We start from the raw sequence: 18,817 nt of genomic DNA on the forward strand, positions 1-18,817 counted from the left end.
CTTATATTTGCTACCTTAATTAGTCTAAAGTACAATGTTACATACATGCCTTCCCTCTTGAGACGTAAGAAAAAGCATTTCAGGCATGGGAAACCTGCCACGTAGAGGTAGAATGAACCTTGTTGGGTTTATATAGATACTTCCTCTTGCTTCCCTCCGTTCTCCTTTATACTCCTGTGGTGAAGATGTTGGGAGACCAGGCAGCTTGGAAACCGTGGAGCATTAGCTGCTGTGTGAAAGGCTTTTTGTGTAACTTGTTCACTTCTGATTCCTGCTGCCTGGTCCCTCTTTAGGACAGGTCCTTTTGCATATCTAACATGTGTTTCCGTTCTTTGTTTCAAGAGGCATGGCTATTGCACTTTGGGAGAAGCTTTCAATCGTTTGGATTTTTCAAGTGCAATTCAGGACATCAGGAGGTTCAATTACGTGGTTAAAGTAAGATGTTTCTGTACTGTGTAGTTCCATGATTGAATTTATTCTTATAGTTAACTTAATGAACATGCCTTATGCTGCTGACCTTTTGAGGTGATTCAGAACAAGCTTTAACTAGTGTAAAATGTGGTTGTCTGAATGTTGATTGGTATAATGCATTCAAATGGCCTTGCATTGATTTCACTATCTATCTACCTACTTACATCGCAACTCAATTCAATATATTTTTACCAGAGTAGTTACAAGGAACCCTCTTTACTCACTGAAGCTTCTCATACCCAGAGAACCCCTTACATAGCAGCATTAATCCTGCACATTGTCTAAAGTTACTGTTCTGCGCTTTGTATGAGCCACAGAGTTGGATTCATTCAGATATATTTACTTGATTAAACATGCTTAGGATTATGCTGAAATTAACTTAAGTATATTTAAATTAAATATTCAGACAAACTGAGCATCTGAGTGTGCTTCCTTTCTGGGTGATTTTTGTTGATTTTCTTAATCCTCCTGTTGAAATCAGTGGGAAATGCTGTTGCTGGAATGTGCTTCAAATGCTCAAGCAAAGTAATAATATTTGCATTTCTCTTATAAATGTTTGATGAAGTATAGCAAAAACACTTTCTAGAGTTCAAAAATATTTTTGAGAATGGCTTTGGAAGAGTTCATTTTCCATCTGCTATGCAGGAACTCAAAAACTATTTTTTATATGGCATCCTGCAAAAACTGTCACTCAGGAAGTGCCTTTGGTTTGAAGTTGATAGGACTAAATTGGAGGGGAATTGTATGTCACTCTTAAAGCAACTTCTGATGTTAAGAGCGAGTAGACAGGTGGATGCACAAGTGACTTGCACTCCCGCTGTGACACTCAAAAGGGAATTTGCACACATGCAGAGAAAGGCAAGCCCTGGATTCAAAGACTGGCTCCTTTTGACAGCGTTGGAAGTCATTCTCTTGCACTCTGCTTGATCGTCACTGCTGCAATTTCTTGTTATTAATATGTGTCATTTGACTTTACATATTGTTTAAGGGTGGCTGTTTTCTTTCAGCTTCTGCAGTTAATAGCAAAATCCCAGTTGACATCTTTGAGTGGTGCAGCTCAAAAGAACTACTTCAACATTTTGGACAAAATTGTTCAAAAAGGTAAAGCTGCCTTATGTTCTCAGAATTCCAGGTGTGTCCACTGACCCCAAAAGATTGCCTACCAGTGGGGTTATTTGTGCATTAGACGAGTTCATTCTGATAAATACTGGCTAAGGATTAGCTAGTCTGACCATATTACCTGCTCATTTGAAGCATGCCATGTGGCAGGTTCTGTTTCAACTAAGAGAACGAAAAATCTGTACGTTGTACTTAAAATCAGGTTTACTCATCTGCCTATGTATATATTTCAATTCCTATTCCAAGTTTTGGAAGACCAGTACAACCCACGCCTGATTAAAGACCTTCTTCAGGACCTAAGTTCCACCCTCTGCATGTTAATCAGGAGTGTAGGGAAATCGGTGCTGGTAGGAAACATCAACATTTGGATTTGCCGATTGGAAACTATCCTGGTATGGCAGCAGCAACTCAGTAATCTTCAGATGACCAAGGTACATCCAGCTTTTATGCCCTCGTTAAATCCGGAAGAATCATTTGGAGAAGCTCTGAGGCAAAGTGGGACACCTTTTCTCTGAGAAGCTCATTAAGGATTATCTCCCCTCCTTTTTCTGTTTAGGACAGATTTTAAGAAAGCATGAAACAAACCCTTAATCTAAAAACTAGACTATCTGGGAAGAAACAGAAATGACAATTAGCTAAAATATGAAGAAACGGGCAATGTTTTGTTTTTGGTGTTGGATTTTTTTTTTAAAAAAATGATTCTTTCTAAGAACTGAATATTAATATTTGAGCACCTGGAAATGTGATATATAGCAATACATAGTTAGCCTACTCCTGATTTTTAGAACTATTGGAACTTTTAGATTTGACTTTAGAACATCATGTTTATTTATAGAGCTTTGCTTTTAATATAAATGTTTAATTTTTTAATCCTGTTGTTGTATGCTTGAGGTTTAAATTAACAGACAACTAACAATAGTGAATTTGGTTTTCAGCATATCAACAATGGACTTACACTTAGCGATCTTCCTTTACATATGCTGAACAACATCTTACATAGATTCTCAGATGGATGGGACATCATTACTTTGGGACAAGTGTCTCCAACATTATATATGCTCAGTGAAGATAGGCAGTTATGGAAAAAACTCTGCCAATATCATTTTGCTGAAAAACAAGTAAGAGAAACTTTTATTGTACATCTACTTCTGTCTAGCGAGGTTCTGAAACTTTGCTCCTATGTAAAGAAGTCAGAAAAAGTGGAGAAAGAAAAAGGAAGCCACTTCCAACATTTGCTTGCAGTTCCAGAAGGAAGTGTGTGACAACCATTAGTAATACTCTTTTGCTCTCCTATGTGCACTGTAATTGGTTCAGAAAGAAATCCCATTGGTTTCAGTGGAATGTACTTCCAATTAAGTATACATTTGACGGCAAAGGGTACGTTTATAAATCTAGACCAGTGTTTTTCAAACTTGGCAGCTTTAAGATATGTGGACTTCAGCTCCCAGAAGTCTACACATCTTAAAGTTGCCAAGTTTGAAAAACACTGGTCTAGACCCATGTTTTGCTCAGCTTGAATAGGTCTATAATAATTGAGAAATATTCATCGATCATTGCTTAGCATGCCATAACTTAACAATTTATGGGCAGAGGCCAAAAAAAGCTTAGTCAGTAATCACCTAACTTATTTTACAAATTATTTTCTAAAACTTTTCTTCTGATGCATACAGTTCTTTTCCATTACTGTTCTCTGAGCTGACTGCTGGATAAAGCATGATTGCCCTCAAATGTTATTTTTTATGTTCAGTTTTGTAGGCATCTTATTCTGTCAGAAAAAGGTCATATTGACTGGAAGCTGATGTATTTTGCACTTCAGAAATGTTATCCCATTAAGGAACAATATGGAGACACCTTGCAATTTTGTCGTCACTGCAGCATTCTATTCTGGAAGGTAAGAAACATGTAAAACTTTGGAATAAAGAAAAATTATTAGCAGTGTATTAATTAATATCTGTTCACAGACTCCTGGAATGATCATTGTTCCAACATATAAATAGCTTTCCAATTAAAATATGCAATTGAAAAGTTCAGCTTTGTGCTGCGAGAAATAATAATATGCCTGCAGAAATCACTTTAGGAATACATACATTTCCATTAAAAACATACCAAAGAGTTGCACCAGCTTTGATGTTGCTAGATATACTAGCAAATAAATGTTTCCATTTTATTTGGAACTTCTGCTTACTCTCAAACTGAGCAATGTGTATGCAAAAGCTGGCTTTGCAAACAGGTCCATTAAAGGTATTAACCCATGCCTTTCTCATATTAGCCTCTTAAATAAATGTGACCCTGAACAAATAATTTGTGTTTGAAAGCTGAGGCATCAAGAACAAATGGAATGGGTTTTACAGCCTGAAAATGTTCCAGGTCTCTTTAGCAAAGCCAACACCAACCCCTGTGGCCTTGTGCCGCTCGAAATGTTTGCAAGCCGTTTGAAGCTTATAGGGAAGATGTAGGAATTCCTATGCCATTGTTGGGATGATCCCTGCCCACCTCTCCAGCTTCAAAGCTTGCGGAAGAGTGACCGTCTCCCGCTTCTGGAGCAGGTTTATTAAAGCCTGCTCGTCAAAATATAATATGAAGTCCCATGTAGCACCCTGCTTCCTGTAGTTGGATGCTTCTGAGAAGCTGCTAAAAGGATGCGTGGATAGTAGCTCTCTCTGCTGCTTTTCCCCAGTGGCTGTCTGATTCTAGAGGGGCGATATAGGCGCTCAGGGGTTTCGTTGGTTTGCACGTCTTGTGATATCCAGCATAAATCCTAAGGATGCTTTCAGTCAGATTTATGACAAGGACACACTTGTGCTCGTTGCCTTCCCGGCGACTGCCTTTGCCTGTGCAGCCTTGATGAGCAGAAGTGAAGCAAGACAAGCCTCCTACAGAAAAGCGCTCCAAGGCTGAAATGCTAAAAATAGGGATAAAGAATGAGATAGTAATAGCTAACGCTGGTCAATAGCAATGACTAATTGTCATATTAAAAGCTTTCTTCTGTAATGTTTGATGTCTAACATTTTACTTTATTGATAAGGAGAACGGATCCATTGGTTTCAGCTAACCGGCTTCCAAGAAATATATTGCTGATTTGCTACTTTAATTGTTTTTCAAGGGGGGAGAAATTTGCCTTTCAATCTTTGTTTGATATTTGATAGCAGTGCCCCACAGCACACTGTTGTAACCGTGAATGGAATGCTAGTTCTGTCCAATAAAATCTTCCTCTCTCTTGTTTCACTGCCCTCCTTCCTGTCTCTTCCTCCATGACTTCAAAAGGACTACCACCTTGCTTTGTTATTCAAGGTACTTTTCAACTTGGCTTTCTTCTGTGTCCGTGCTGTTGTAACTGAAATGAAAAGAAGTGCCCTTTATAAGTAGAATGTCACAAACCTGAACGTGCTGCTCTCATAACTGTTGGCATTCTAGAATTGTGCCCCTTAACTTGAGAATCCAGATGTGTGGGAACTACCACTTCCAGAAGTTATCCATTTATGGGGGAAAGGGTGCTTTAAATTGCAAGATTCTGCCCACTTCCAGAAGCAATAGCAGTGTTTGGTTAACATCTATTTCATGTGCTTTTTCTCTTAAAGGGATAGTCAGATTACTTATTGGAGTTTTAGCTAATACTTGATAGAATTGGGAGCATACTAAGCAAAGGCCAGTGGCTTTTTGACCTCAACTACCTCAATTATTCCTCAACCCAGCCTTGGATAGTGTGTTACAAGTGGAGACCAAGAGCAGAAAGCCATGCGAGGCGCATATTAGGTCTTGCATTGCATTCGTACAGTGCCTGTCCTCTAAGGACTTTAGATGGCACGTATGACCCCTTCAGTTTTATATGGCAATGCTGTGAAGACTAAGTTGAGACAGTGACTAATCCAGCATACTGAGTGGCTGAATGGTGTGTGTGCGCATGTGCACACACAGTTGTCTCCCCCTCCTAGTTTGACATTCTAACTATGGATTATTCATGCCAAGAGGAGTGAAGCATGTGGTAAATTAAATAATTGAGTAAATTGAGTAAATCTGAATAATCTGGGTGAGGGAAGGTCATTCTGACTCCCAAAATAAGGCCCAATTAGATACACTCATAGTATAAGTCACGTCCTCTGTATCTGTATCTCTGTAAAGTTAGCCTTTATAAGCCATGTCCTCTGTATTTGGGACAGATGGCCTCCCTATCCCCCATTAGTATTTCAGACAAGTGGTCAGGAACATTTGTATTGCCTTCCTTCTAGACAGACTGTTTCCCCTTTCTTTCTGGATTTTGGCTTTTTAAAATCACAGCTTTCTGATCTCTTATTACTGTAAATCTTCCCACAAGCAGTGTTCATCAGAATGAGAATTGTTGTTAAAATGCCTAGTTAGGCACATGTGGGGCTTCTTATGCTTCTGATGTTCTCCTGAGTTCAGATCCCTAATAATAATAAGGGATATCTTCCAAACAAATTATGAAAAGAGAGGGAATGACTTGATGGTATTAGAATGTAACACAAACTCAATAATAATGAACTGGAATTCCAAGTACACCTGCAGATACCACAGATATTTCTCTTGCAACCACCCAGGTTCTACCTGTTTTTTTAATTTAAACAAATACATTGGAAACTGGCCTACTGGAAAGGGCCAGCATTGTTTTAGGACCTCATAAAGCATTCTTCGAAAATAAAAGTGATGTGTGATTACAGCCCAGAGATTTACATAAAAGAGCGCCTACCTACTCAGAGAAAAAATGAAAGTCATCTGAGGTGTTAGAAAACATCCTGCAAGGATGGATGGGTTGGTGAGAGCAATCTCAGCAGTTTGCCCTGTAGAAAATGGGCATTTTATGGCAAACCACACCAACCACAGCAGTCATCATATTAACAGAGGTAACAAGAACTGAGGTGAGCAGTCAAACTGACAATCTAAAAATAAATAAACAGTAGCTCTTAAAGAACTTAAATACAAAATTGCTGATCTTTTCACAAAAATTAGGCACTTTAACTTTGGCTATTTTCAAATTCTGAGGAACAAGCACCAATATAACCCTAGTTTTTAAAAGTGGATTGAATGGCAATAAAAAAAACACTATAGATCAGTTAGTTTAACGTATCTTCCAGGGCAAATGGTTAAAAGAATTATTAAGGGGGATATTTCTGTGATAGAAGAATGTATCTTGTGAAAAGGAAAGATATGGCTTCTTCAGATATGGATGGATGGAAGGAAGGAAGGAAGGAAGGAAGGAAGGAAGGAAGGAAGGAAGGAAGGAAGGAAGGAAGGAAGGAAGGAAGGAAGGAAAGAAGGATAGAGGTTTTTTTAGGGTGTTAAGCATGTAGACAGAGGTGACCTAATAGATACTCTATGCTTGGACTCGAAAAAATCTCTTGGCAAAGCCCACTTCCAAAGGTTTTTGAACAAATTCAGTTGCCCCATAAGAGGTTAGGCACTCTCATGGACTGGCAACTGGTTAAAAAAAGAAGCAGAGTAGGCATAAATGGACAGTCCTCCCATTGGTAGGATGTGCAAAGTGGTGCCCACCAGGGATCATGTGTGCAACTAATGCTTTAACTTGTACATAAATGATCTGGAGTTACTGCTGAGTAGTGAGATGCCCATGTTTGCTGTTCAGGATGGTAAAATCAAGAAGGGATTGTGAAGAGTTCCAGAAGGATCTATCCAACATGGGATGCTTCAGAATGGCAAAAGCTGTTCAGTGTCAACACATGTAAAACAAAGCATGCTGGCCCAGAAAGATTCCCCAAACTGGTTACTGCCCTGGCAGTGATGGATTAGGAATGGAATCTTGGAGTCATAGTGAACAATTTGATGCAAATGTCAACCCACTGGCAGTTGTTGTAAACAAAGCAAAAACCCTGCTGGGTATTATTAGGAGGAGAATTGAAAATAAAACTGCTGATGTAGGAATGCCTTATACAGATCTAAGGTGAGACCATGCTCAAAGGATTGTATACAGTTTTTGAATACCATGCCTGAAGAAGAATACCACAAAACTAGAAAAACTGGGGAAAGGCAACCAGAGGGATTACAGGGCTGGAGCAGATCCCTTATGAGATAAAAATAGCACCTTTTTAGCATGGAACAAGGAAGGATAAGGGGAGACCTGATTAGAGGTGTATAACCGTAAATTCCAGGCATAATATGAAGAAAGAAGGCATTCTCATTATATTAGAACGTGATGACATTTATTGGAATTAAATGCAGAGATTGACAGAAGAAAATACTTTTTATAAAACATATAATTAAACCATGAAACTTCCTGGCAACCAGTTTAAATCATTTTAAAAGTGGAGTGAACAAATTCGTGAAGTTATCAATCACTACTGATATCAGTGGCTATTTTCTACCTCCTGAACTAGTCCTACTAATGCTAGTTGGTGGGAAGTGAACTATTATCCTACAGTCTGGGCTTGTGAGTTTTCCAAATGCTTCCAGTTGGCCACTGTGGGACACAGAATTCTAGATGAGCAAAATATTACAATTTAATAGAATGTTAGATGGGACTGTGGTCTGATCCAGCAAGGCTGTTCTTATGTTCTAATGGATAAGTCCATTATCCATAGCCATTTTCCAGCAGCACTCACAACATGCTGTTAAAATTCCAGGTGTATCCACCAGCCCCTAGCATTGAGGATCTTAGCATAGAAGGCTTTGTGTATGATATAGAGATGGAACAATTAGTTTATTGTTCATGTCTTACAGTTTGATCCCAGTACTTGGTGGAGATTAACTCTATAGGACAATAGGAACCCTTTACATTGGCGCATTGCCAAATGAATCTTCACAACAGCAGTTCATAAAGCCTCTTGAGATGAAGGGAATAATGCTTCTGTGTAAAATATAAAAAGATTCGTTCATTATGTGATAAACTTTCACTATGTTATTTTCATCTGTTCGCCCCATTAAGGCTTTTTTCCCCTCTATCTCTAAAAAAAAGCATACAGTTTACTTAGAGATGTGATTGATTTTTTAAAAAAATATATATGTTCCAGATTGAATAAAAATATATTATTGTCTATTCCAATGTACAAACCGTGGCCTTTCGGCAATCATTGTGTCAGCCTGGGTGGCAAAAGCCAATTTTTCTTTTGAACATTTTTGTAAAGGCTTTTGTTTCCCTTAACTTTTTAGCTAATGAGCCTTAAGTTTTTGTTTAAGTGTTCATGGATGGAGAAGAAATGGGAAGAGAGGGACACTTCCAATTCCTGATAATTGGTCTAGAAAAAAGGAGCAAAGAAAACCAAAAGTTCTCTGTTTTTGTGTGTGTAAATGGCATCTGGACTATGAGACCAGCATGCCTTCAACTGATGACTAAAGTTAGTGAACTGAGATGCTAATTGGCTGGAACGTGGAAACCAGGAACGATGTTCTATCATTGGAATTACAGAAACACAGTATGCCATTTGTTTTATTTTGCCTGCAAAGTTGCATTACTTGTTAGAACTGACTATTGTGGAATAATAGCAGGGTTGTGGATAACGAAAGAAACATGGAGGGCAAGAGTTAAAAAGGATTTTTACGCTGCCATCAACCTCAGTCAGCCATTTATCAAAACAGGATCTGCACAGAGAGATGCATCACAAGATGACTTTTTAAAAAATGACCTGAGAGCTAAATGCATTTGTTCTGAATGAATAAAGAGTTTTGAAAATCTAAGCGCTGTGGGAAATATATTGCTCTGCAGTAGTTAAGAAAATGGAAAGCAACAATCTCTCAGTGTGAGCCATTTTTAAAAAATTTTAAGTGCTTTATTTGAAGCAGAATTAAAAGTAGAAATTCTAAGGATTTTTTGTGCAGCGTAGTGATCCATGCCAGAGTAACTCACTTTGGAGTGTTAGGTGATTAAGCTCCCATATTGTGTTAAGCCATAAGTCATAGTTTACAAGCAAATGGCTGGGTTTGGTCCACATACTAAAACATAAGCAAATCACCTAATTATTGAGCATTTTATATGAGCCCAGTATCATGGGTGCATTTTACAGGGATGAATCTTTTGAAAGGTCTTAAGCCAAGTGAGAATGCTCTGGCATTATTCTTCAACCTGGTGCTCTTTGGATGCATGGCCAGGGGCCTGGGAGTTGCAGTCCCAGTGTCCTGGAAGAGTGCCAAGGTAGGGAAATCTGTATTAAGTCTACAGAAGCTGCTCAGAAGGAACTGCAGTCACCAAGAATTGTAAGGCTGGCATACCTAGCTCTTGGCTCCACCTGCCTGAAGGAGAAAACTTCCTACAAAATATACAAGAGTCCTTTGGGAAGAATAATAAAGCACCTGCTTTGGCCATCATAGGTTCCAACAGCAGATTTTAGCATTCCCAGGTATGGCTGTGAAAGAATCTAGTCTGAAACACAGGATTTGCTCTTACCTGATATAGACAATCCTGGATGAGGTTTTCCCTAAGACAATCTCTAAGACCTATCTGCAGCTGTCTAACTGATCTGGTACCCTCCAAGGATGCAGAGACTTAAATGTTCCAGAATCTTTTATCGTTTTGGACAAATTTGATGGAAATTTTACAGTCCAAGTCATTTGATAAAGCTAAAATATTCCCCAAGAACCCTCTAGGAGAGAGGAAAGAATGAATCTTTTTTTCAGCCAAGAATTGTGATTGGCCTTTGAAGCTGCAGTTTCAGAGGGAATGGGACTGAACAAAGGACAAATGTGATTTTACTTAAATACATGCAAAATAATTATTCCCACGTATTTCAAGTAAATATTTATTGTAGCCAACAGACTAGGAATAAACAGTGTATTTAACAATCTCTCGTTTCATACAAAAAAGAAAAAAAAACTTGGCAGGTGTGTAAGGGGTGAGTTGTGGGTTGGGGTACAGGCTGTGCATTCTTAACTCTAGAATTGGTTGTGGGGCCTTAGAGCTCAAGAGATGTTTTGATCCAGCCTCAGTTCTGATTTAAAAATAGAAGCAGGAGACCTTGACCAAGACGTTCCTTTGTCTCAGTGCTGCTTCTCTGTACAGATGTTTGGCTTTAAATCCCATTTGGTGGCCAGCAATTTTCTAGTCCATAACAAGAATAACAGTGCTTTTCCTTTCCTTAGGATACAGGTCATCCCTGCACAGCCAATGATCCTACCGGTTGCTTCACATCAGTGTCTCCTCAGCACTTCATAGACCTCTTCAAATTTTAAATGCAATCCATGGCGGGGGCTGGGGTGGTTTTTGTAAAGCTTTTGCATAACCATGCAGTACATGGGGTTTTTTGTGCAGTATTTTTCCTGATATGTGTTGAGTTAAACCTGATGTAATCAGGTCATAGAGCACTTCTATTAAAATGTTCAGTTTCTAGGGAGGAAGAAAAGAGAAGGAAAATTCACTTAGTAAGGAGAGAGATACCATGAAGAGATTGGTTTCTGTGAAAGGAATAATTGGAATTGGGCTATCTAGTTAATAGCCACCAACGCTTTAACCTTGTCTTTGAGCTTCAGTGAGATGTTTGGAGTAACAGGCACTGTTGTTGAAGTGAAAGTGACAGAAACTGATGAGTTTCTTCTTACTTGCCCAATTCTAAATATACGCAGTTGGTACTTCCTGTAAATAGTCAGAAGATACCCTTAGGACTTCTATGTATATATCATGTTGATTGTGAGCATTACACATGGGCAAAACATAATCCTGCATATCAGTTGTGTGGGAAAACCAACAATTCCATAGTGTAAATACATTCAGCACAATATTTATTTTCTTAAAACATGTTCTATTAATTATGTCCCATCTCTCTGTATCCTAAATAATGTGAGCGGCTGGTATCCTGGCTGATGAGCCAAGATGCTGTTTTCTGGGTGCAGTCCAATGGATTCTGTTGAGTGAGAGGTGTGGGTGGGTGTGTTTCTCCAGCCATCTCATTGATGTACTCTCAAGTCTTAACTGCCATCAGGCTTTGAGCAAAAGAGATGTGGCTGGGCTTTAACAGAGACTGGGACTTTGGTTGAAGCAGCACTATTGGAGTTTTGCTATGAACATCTTGGCCAGTTTCAGAGAAGCAGAAGAGAGTCTGAATGCTCTAGAGGCTACTCTGGGAATGGGATTGGCAGAAGAAATAGAGGGTAAACTTGCAAGAATCTCCAGTGGGTTCTGAAACTCTTAAACCACCATTTCCATATAAGAGAATACATAGATGAACACAGGATTTATGTTATGTACCACTGTGTGTATTGAATCTTAAGTTTCTACCCAAATAAATCATGTTTCATCTTTTAACTAGAGTGTGGAGTTCTTTATGTGAACACATTACATACTCCTGCTTTTAGCACTCCCTGCTTATAAACATGCATGCTTCATCTATATTTATATTGATTTATTGCTATAAGCTATGGAGAAAGGCTACCATGTGTTTTTTACAGTCAGGTGTAATTAACGTTTCCAGCATTTTCATAGCAATTCACATTAATATATTGCTACAATAGTCCTATGGGATAGCAGCCATTGTCATGCTTGTATCTCAAGTTTCAAGAAGGAATAGATTCCCAAAGATTGCATAAATCTTGCTCTTCTTTCTACTAACAAAAGAAAGATATAATTTTTTAAAAATTCTTGCTGAATAGCATTATCGGAGGGAACCGGTGATCACCCAAACGCACATCAGTGGCTAGTTCCTCCTCATCACCTTTGCTTGGATGCCCAATAGCTCATCTGAAGTTGGAGCCACCATGTGGGGGGGGGGATCAGAAATGGAGCTTCTCCTGAGCACTTGTGGCCCTCATTCCCACACACCCCTGCCCCCCCCCCAAAACCACACATACAGAACATAAAGCCAGAAGAGTAGGTTTGGGGAAAAAACTCTGGATTAGTAAACTTGTTAAGTTATTCTAAAAGAAGCCATTATTACAAACTTGTGCATAAGGCACCCCTTAATCGCAATATGAGATAACATGGGTTCAAACTGTGTTTTCAAGTGGAGAAGCAGCAAGTCAGAAAAGTATGGTCTTTATCCTTATTCCTTTGCTGTTTTACTTAGATTATCCCCTCTCAAATGTCTTTTTGAAAGCATTGGAAGGCATATTATATACATCTGCATGTAATATTTAGCCTATAATACCTTTTTATACAATTTTGCATAAAATTCACATTTCCTCGGGAAAGAAGCTTCAAAACTAGAAATAAGCCTATACTTGAGGTATGACCAAGTTTTAACAAACTTTCTCAAAAGCCAGTGAAAAGAATCTAACCAAATCTACCTGTCAGAGCAAATGAAATGGGTAGAATAGCTTCTCCTTTTTTACTTGAAGCTACTGTATATGTGTGCCCTTCCTCAGGGTGGAAGTGAGGACTTCAAGGGGTGCAAAGGGGAAAGAGAAAAGAAGTTGCATTATGAGGCAGAAATCCACCTGCGCCGTGTTGATTTTCATCCGATGCAGATCTTTTGCTGGGATATCAGCTGCTACCAATTTGTATTCCAGTGACAAAACATGGACTATAGTCTTCATGCTGCATCCTGTCTTAAATTTGTACATTAAGTCATCCCATGACTCTGCAATGAACTTACCGGTTGCTTATGAAAAGAATTGAGTCTATTTTTCATCAAAAGGACTTCAAAGCTGTCTCTCTGCAAAAACACAGGATTCCTGGAGCTTAGATGGTGATGGTATGTCCACTCTTCTGTTGTTTTTTCTTTTTGTAAGTGCCTGATTGCAGGTGCACCGAACAGTAAATTGTGCCGATGAAGATGACTGCGTTTGATGTAAGAGGGCTGTTGTCTGGATGGCCCTAGGAGCCCTGCTCTTGTGGAATGTCTCCCCATTTCCCCCCACAGCTGGCGACTTTCACTGAGCGCATATTTGGATTCAATCCATTTTGTTCAAACTTGTGCTTATGTTGTACAATCTGGAGCCGTTCGAAACAAGGGAAGAGGCAACCTCCTTTTTCTGATCCTCTTGTTTATTCCCAATTATAAAGGTTTGCCAGGTTTAAGAGATGGGTTGCTTCTTAAAATTTGTTTTGGTAGTTTATTTGTATTTATTTGTTTGTTGCTATTTTAACTCTGTGAGCCACCCAGAATCACATTTCTGAGATGGGTAGCTATGATAGATAGATAGATAGATAGATAGATAGATAGATAGATAGATAGATAGATAGATAGATAGATAGACAGACAGACAGACAGACACACACACACACACACACACACACACACATATTTTGGCTTGGGTTGACTTTAGGAGGGAAGGAATATCAAAGTTGGTCAACAACCAAAAATAACAGTTCCAACCATTCAGCTACATCATGGCTTATCTTATATAAATTGTAATCTCTGTGTGAAAGTCATTCTCAGCCTGGCAGCCATAATGAATACTATCTGCTTGCACTGAGGGTCTTCCATGGATCCATTTTCAAGTGACAAGTCTAGTTCTGAGGCAAGAGACATGAGGTCAGCCAGAGATGCTATTGAAGAAAAGGGTAAAAATACAGTGATAATGGCATGAAATCACTATCGGAGAGCACTCCAACAAAAAGACAATCTTTTGTGGCCCTCAACAAAGCATAGGTGTATATATATCGTTATAGAAATGTCTGGGTCTATGTCTGTGTGTGTTTATTTTAGCAAAGGTAAGTCATTTAAGCACTGTTTCTCAGGTCAAGTGGTTTCTAAAACTCCAGGGGCTTATTTGGTAAAAACTGCATCAGTAGTTGTGTAGCCTCCCCCCATCCCCACCCCCCCAGCATCCTGGAAGAAGACTTTTTGCCAAGAAAACTACCCAGCCTCACGATCTTTCCCATTTTAGCTTAGACTTGGCTTGTCTGAATCTTGGCATCTCATTCATGTTTATTCCTGCTTGAAATTAATTCGCTGCAATATAGCTACTTGGTTAATACAATTTAAAATCAAGATTAAAATAAGTGTATCACATCATTATCCCTTAACTCAGGAGAGCAGGAGGAGCTGGGTTTTGTTTCTGCTTTAAAATCAGCTCCGAGAGATGCAGTGAACGTTAGAGGAGTACAGTCAAAATGTTTGGCCTGTGGGATGGATAACCTTTGTTTTGCTGTTCATGGGTTGGAGGTAGAGGTGAAAGGAGCTAGGCCTAGCAGAGGGTTTATGTATCTGTTTAGTTCTTACTTTAATGAAATAACATGAAAAAAATGCATCACTGAGAATCGACATTTTCCCCTACATTTTGGGTGCCTCAGAAGTTCCAAAAACGGGTCTGGGGAGGAGACACTGGCAACTGACAGACCGCTTTCTCTCCCTGCTTTGATAGACAGAGATTAAACCTGGCCTTATACTGTGGCACTGACAGTGAATGGGGATAGTTTTGATTCTTCCACCTTGTGCCACTGACTAGTGGGGGGGGGGGCAGGAGAGAGAAAGTGGTGGTAACGCCGAGCCTGCTAAGGAAATTGCAACAATGCTTTTTCGCTGTTTTTCATCGTTGCAACATATCCCTCTTGTGTAAAAATAACCACGGAGATTGAAAAAGTGGTCTCAGAGTTAGTGGCAGTTTACCACACTCCTCGAGTTTTGCCATCCTTATTCAAGGACTGCAGCATAATGAGGCTGGACTTTTCATCCTTGGGCTGGAGGACTGTGTGTTGGTTTGGAAGAAGTGGCTGGGACTGGCTTGGACAACATACTGGGCTCCTCTCTGGGGGAGAGCTGGGGAATGGGGTGGTGAGTTTGGGCTTATTCCAGCTAGGTGGTTGGGAAAGGATGTGTGGTCCTTGCTGGTCAATGAGAGAAACTGGGAAGGATTGGAGGCTGTGGGCATCTGGATGGGAAAGAACAGGCTTTGTCTCAACCATAGCAAGACCAAACAGCTTTGGGTCTTAGGGCTTCCCAGAACCAGAGACTTTCCATCTTTAGTTTTTGATGGAGTTGCACTGCCCCCAACAGAACTGGAGTGCAATTTGGCAGACCTCCTGGACTCACAGCTCTTGTTCAAGGAACAGATGATCTTGTGCACCAATTGTGCCCTTTACTGGACTGGGAGGCATCATTCATGGTCACTCATGCCTCGGTCACTCCGGAAGGGATTACTGTGCAGCCCTCTACATTGGGCTGCCCTTGAAAACACTTGCAGGCTGCAGCTGGTTCAGAATGCAGTGATGCAGGCAGTTATGGATGCTCCTCAGCACACCCATGTTACACCATTGCTCTGTGAGCTGCACTGGCTTCCAGTAGACTTATGGGTCCAATCAAGCTGTTGGTTATCACATATAAAGCCCTGCATGGCATGGAGCCAGGTTAATCATGGGACCGCCTTTCTCCAATTGTTTCTGCCTGGCTCACTACAGCCAGTATGATGGGGATGTTCCCAATCTCATCTATTAAGCAGTGCCAGTTGGTGGGACCCAGGAAGAGATATTTTGGTCACAGCTATTTCCCTTTGGAACATCATATCCACTGAGATTCATTTGGCTCCAACTCTGCTGGCATTTTGTAAGTTCTTAAAAACCTGGCCGTTCCCCTGGCAAGGGGCCTGCAGGTTGGGTGAGCTTGTCAAAGTAGTTTTTTCCTTGACCTGCCTCTGGTTGTATAGCTTGAGTTAGATTGTCCTTGGGTGAAATGGCATTATTATTGTGTTACCAATGATGATGATGATGATAATTGGTTTCTAATCCTATGTTCATTGCCCAGAGTTGAAATTCTGAGATGGGCAGCTTTATAAATTGGTATAATAAATAATAAATATTAAATAAGGCTAAAACCATCTTCTGAACTGTTGTGTAATAGTGGAAATGTTGAGGACTGTTTGGTTGAGCAGCTGGGGTTGGTGAAGCAGACTACTTTCATGTTCAAAAATCCATGTAAACATCTGACTGGCCACCCTCAGAAAAAGAGACTGTTGAGCTCTATTAACCTTTTGTCTGACTTAGTAGGACAATGTCATCTGTCACCTTTTTAAGACTCAAGGACACTTTCATTAAAAAATGTGCACTATTGAAAGGAAATGATTATATACTACCTAATATTGACCCTGGCCAGAATCCAAGGCACAGCTGGAGATAGAAGGAACTTGAATTTACAATAAGATGCCTTAGTTGATAATGCAAGAGAGCTCAAACAGTTTTTACATTTTTTCTGGAATGTTTTATCATGTGAAAAGTGTGTTTACATTTAAGCAAAGCCAATTATGTTAGTGCAAAAATAATAATAATAAAAATCTGCTGTATGTTTTTATGGGCCTTCTTCAGTCTGAAGGAAATCAACCCATAGAACTTCTTAGACAATAGTTTACTTCCTAATGGGAAGTGAAGCCTGATTTCTTTTCCTTTGGTCTGTGGCTACCATATGCTTCACTGCCAATTTATTGTTGAGAGTCTGTTGTTTATTTTTTAAACAGAATTCACTGCAGGGAAAAGGTGGGGAAAGAAAAGAAAAACAAGATTTTTGAGCAATGGTGCGTCTATGAGAATAGATATATTGAAGAACATTTTGATTGCTTTTGTTTAAATATGTTTTATAATTATTCATTGAAAACAGAAAACAAAGACGTATTGTTGACTAACATTATTTCACTACAGGTAGTCCTCAATTTACAACCACAACTGGGACTAGAATTTCCATTGCTAAGCAATGCAGTTGTAAAACGAGATGTCATGTAACCATATCGATTAGCGATGGCAATCCTGGCATTCCCTGTTGCAGCCGTTAAGCGAATTTCACCAGTCATTAGCCGAGAACCTACCTACCCCAATCCAAGCCATTCCAGGCTTAGTCTCTCCCAGCCCCGAGCCTCAGTAAGGTAAAGGACTGCCTCCAACCCCCTCCACCAGCCCATCTCCCCTCCATCTCTGCCCTTTTGGCTGCCCTGCACCCAGCCCCAGAACCATGCAGCTGTGGGGCCACTTGGCCGGCCCCAGAAAGCCACAGATGCCCCAGCCCAGTCCCAGCTGCCCTCGCCAGCCTGCACTCCAAGACCCCTGCCACCCCAGCTGACCTTTGCTGTCTTCTTGCTCCCGCTGCTGAGGCATGCCCAGCCTGGCTGGGGCTAGGCTTTGCACTGTGCTGCCCCAGAGATGGGGTGTGTCAAAAAGCCCCTTTGCACGAAGCCCAGAGTGTGGTGCAAAGGGGCTTTTTGGGGTGCCACTGCTCTGGGGCTGCAAGAAGCAGCCCCAGAGCCTCAGTGCAGCGCCAAGCCTAGCTCCAGCCTGGCCCAGCGGCATGTTGCAAAGCTGCAGCTGTCACAGCCCAGTCCCAGTTGCCCTCATCATCCTGCACCCTGAGGCCCCTGCTGCCCTGCGCCCTGCCACCCCAGCTGACCTTTGCCATCTTCTTGCTCCTACTGCTGACAAGGCATGCCTGGCTTGGCTCTTCATGAGGCAGCTGCTGGCCATGTGAGGCCATCTTCCCAGGTCTTATGAGGAAACAGCTGAAGAAAGCCTCACATGGTCAGCAGCTGCCTCGTGAAAGGCCAGGCCAGGCCTGCCTTGTCAGCAGCAGGAGCAAAAAGATGGTAAAGGTCAGCTAGGGCAGACAAGCACAGGGCAGCAAGGGGCCAAAAGGGCAGAGATGGCGGGGGAGATAGGTTGGTGGAAGGAGTTGAAGCATCCCTGCAGCTGTAAGTGTGGGCAGGCTGCCAAGTGCCCAAATTTTGATCACATGACTGCAGGGACATTGCAACGGCCATAACTTTTCTCAGAAAATATTCACCAAAACCTTTTTTAAAAAAAAGCATTAAAACCACAGCACACATACTCCAAAGTTCCATTATGAAACTTTCTACTGATGTTTTCCAATTATTTTATGAAGTTCAGGAAGAACACATTGGATTAGATCCAATTTTTGTCTATAGAGTATACCAACTGAAATAAAAATTTAGGTTAATCATAGCTCATATCCTGTTAATTTCAAAAGTTCTGCTCTAAACATACAGCTACCTTTCAGATTTTTGCTCATGTTGAGATCTAAAAAAGAAATTTCATTGGCTTCACCCAAAAAAACAGGTGTGAAGAATGGGTGTTGTACCAGCGTCTCCTTACCCACACATGGTGTCTTCATTTTGGAATAAGCTCCTGCTCTATAAATTACAATAAAAAGGCAGCTGTATATAGTTTATTAAACCATGATGCAGTTTAATAACAGACTTGGCACTGCCTACTTGTGATAGTACCTAATTGATGTGATAGTACCTAGCTGATCTTGTGCAACATCAGAAAAAAATAAGCAGCATCAGTCATGCTTAGTATTTGGATGGGAGATCACCAAAGAATCCTAGGTTTATCCTAGGTAAGAAATTCTAAAAATACCCTGAAGTAAGTCAGTGACAAGTTACGTTCACACTTTCA

The 18,817-nt window shown here is 40.4% G+C and overlaps 2 protein-coding genes across 8 annotated transcripts in view; one reads left to right on the forward strand and one right to left on the reverse strand.

Annotated features, from left to right (window-relative positions):
- Positions 1-18,817, forward strand: part of FBXO25 (F-box protein 25) — a 42,725-nt gene that overhangs the window by 11,218 nt on the left and 12,690 nt on the right. For 2 of the 7 annotated variants that reach the window (XM_007439414.4, XM_025173925.2), the window contains 7 exons: positions 343-435; positions 1,479-1,572; positions 1,837-2,021; positions 2,526-2,708; positions 3,338-3,481; positions 4,855-4,881; positions 10,633-11,791. In XM_007439414.4, coding sequence (XP_007439476.1) covers positions 343-435; positions 1,479-1,572; positions 1,837-2,021; positions 2,526-2,708; positions 3,338-3,481; positions 4,855-4,881; positions 10,633-10,722 — 816 coding nt within the window. In that variant the 3' untranslated portion in view covers positions 10,723-11,791. Of the gene's footprint in view, positions 1-342; positions 436-1,478; positions 1,573-1,836; positions 2,022-2,525; positions 2,709-3,337; positions 3,482-4,854; positions 4,882-10,632; positions 11,792-18,817 lie in introns of those variants that run through there. The other 5 variants (XM_025173922.2, XM_025173923.2, XM_025173926.2 and 2 more) reach the window with 4 other exon arrangements.
- TDRP (testis development related protein) overlaps positions 1-18,817 on the reverse strand; it is a 66,685-nt gene that overhangs the window by 3,278 nt on the left and 44,590 nt on the right. The gene's annotated exons all lie outside the window — the stretch shown is intronic.

Source organism: Python bivittatus, unplaced genomic scaffold, assembly GCF_059951505.1.
Source record: "Python bivittatus isolate LINGU-HERP-01145 unplaced genomic scaffold, Pbiv_v1 ctg000020_np1212, whole genome shotgun sequence".
NCBI lineage: Eukaryota > Metazoa > Chordata > Lepidosauria > Squamata > Pythonidae > Python > Python bivittatus.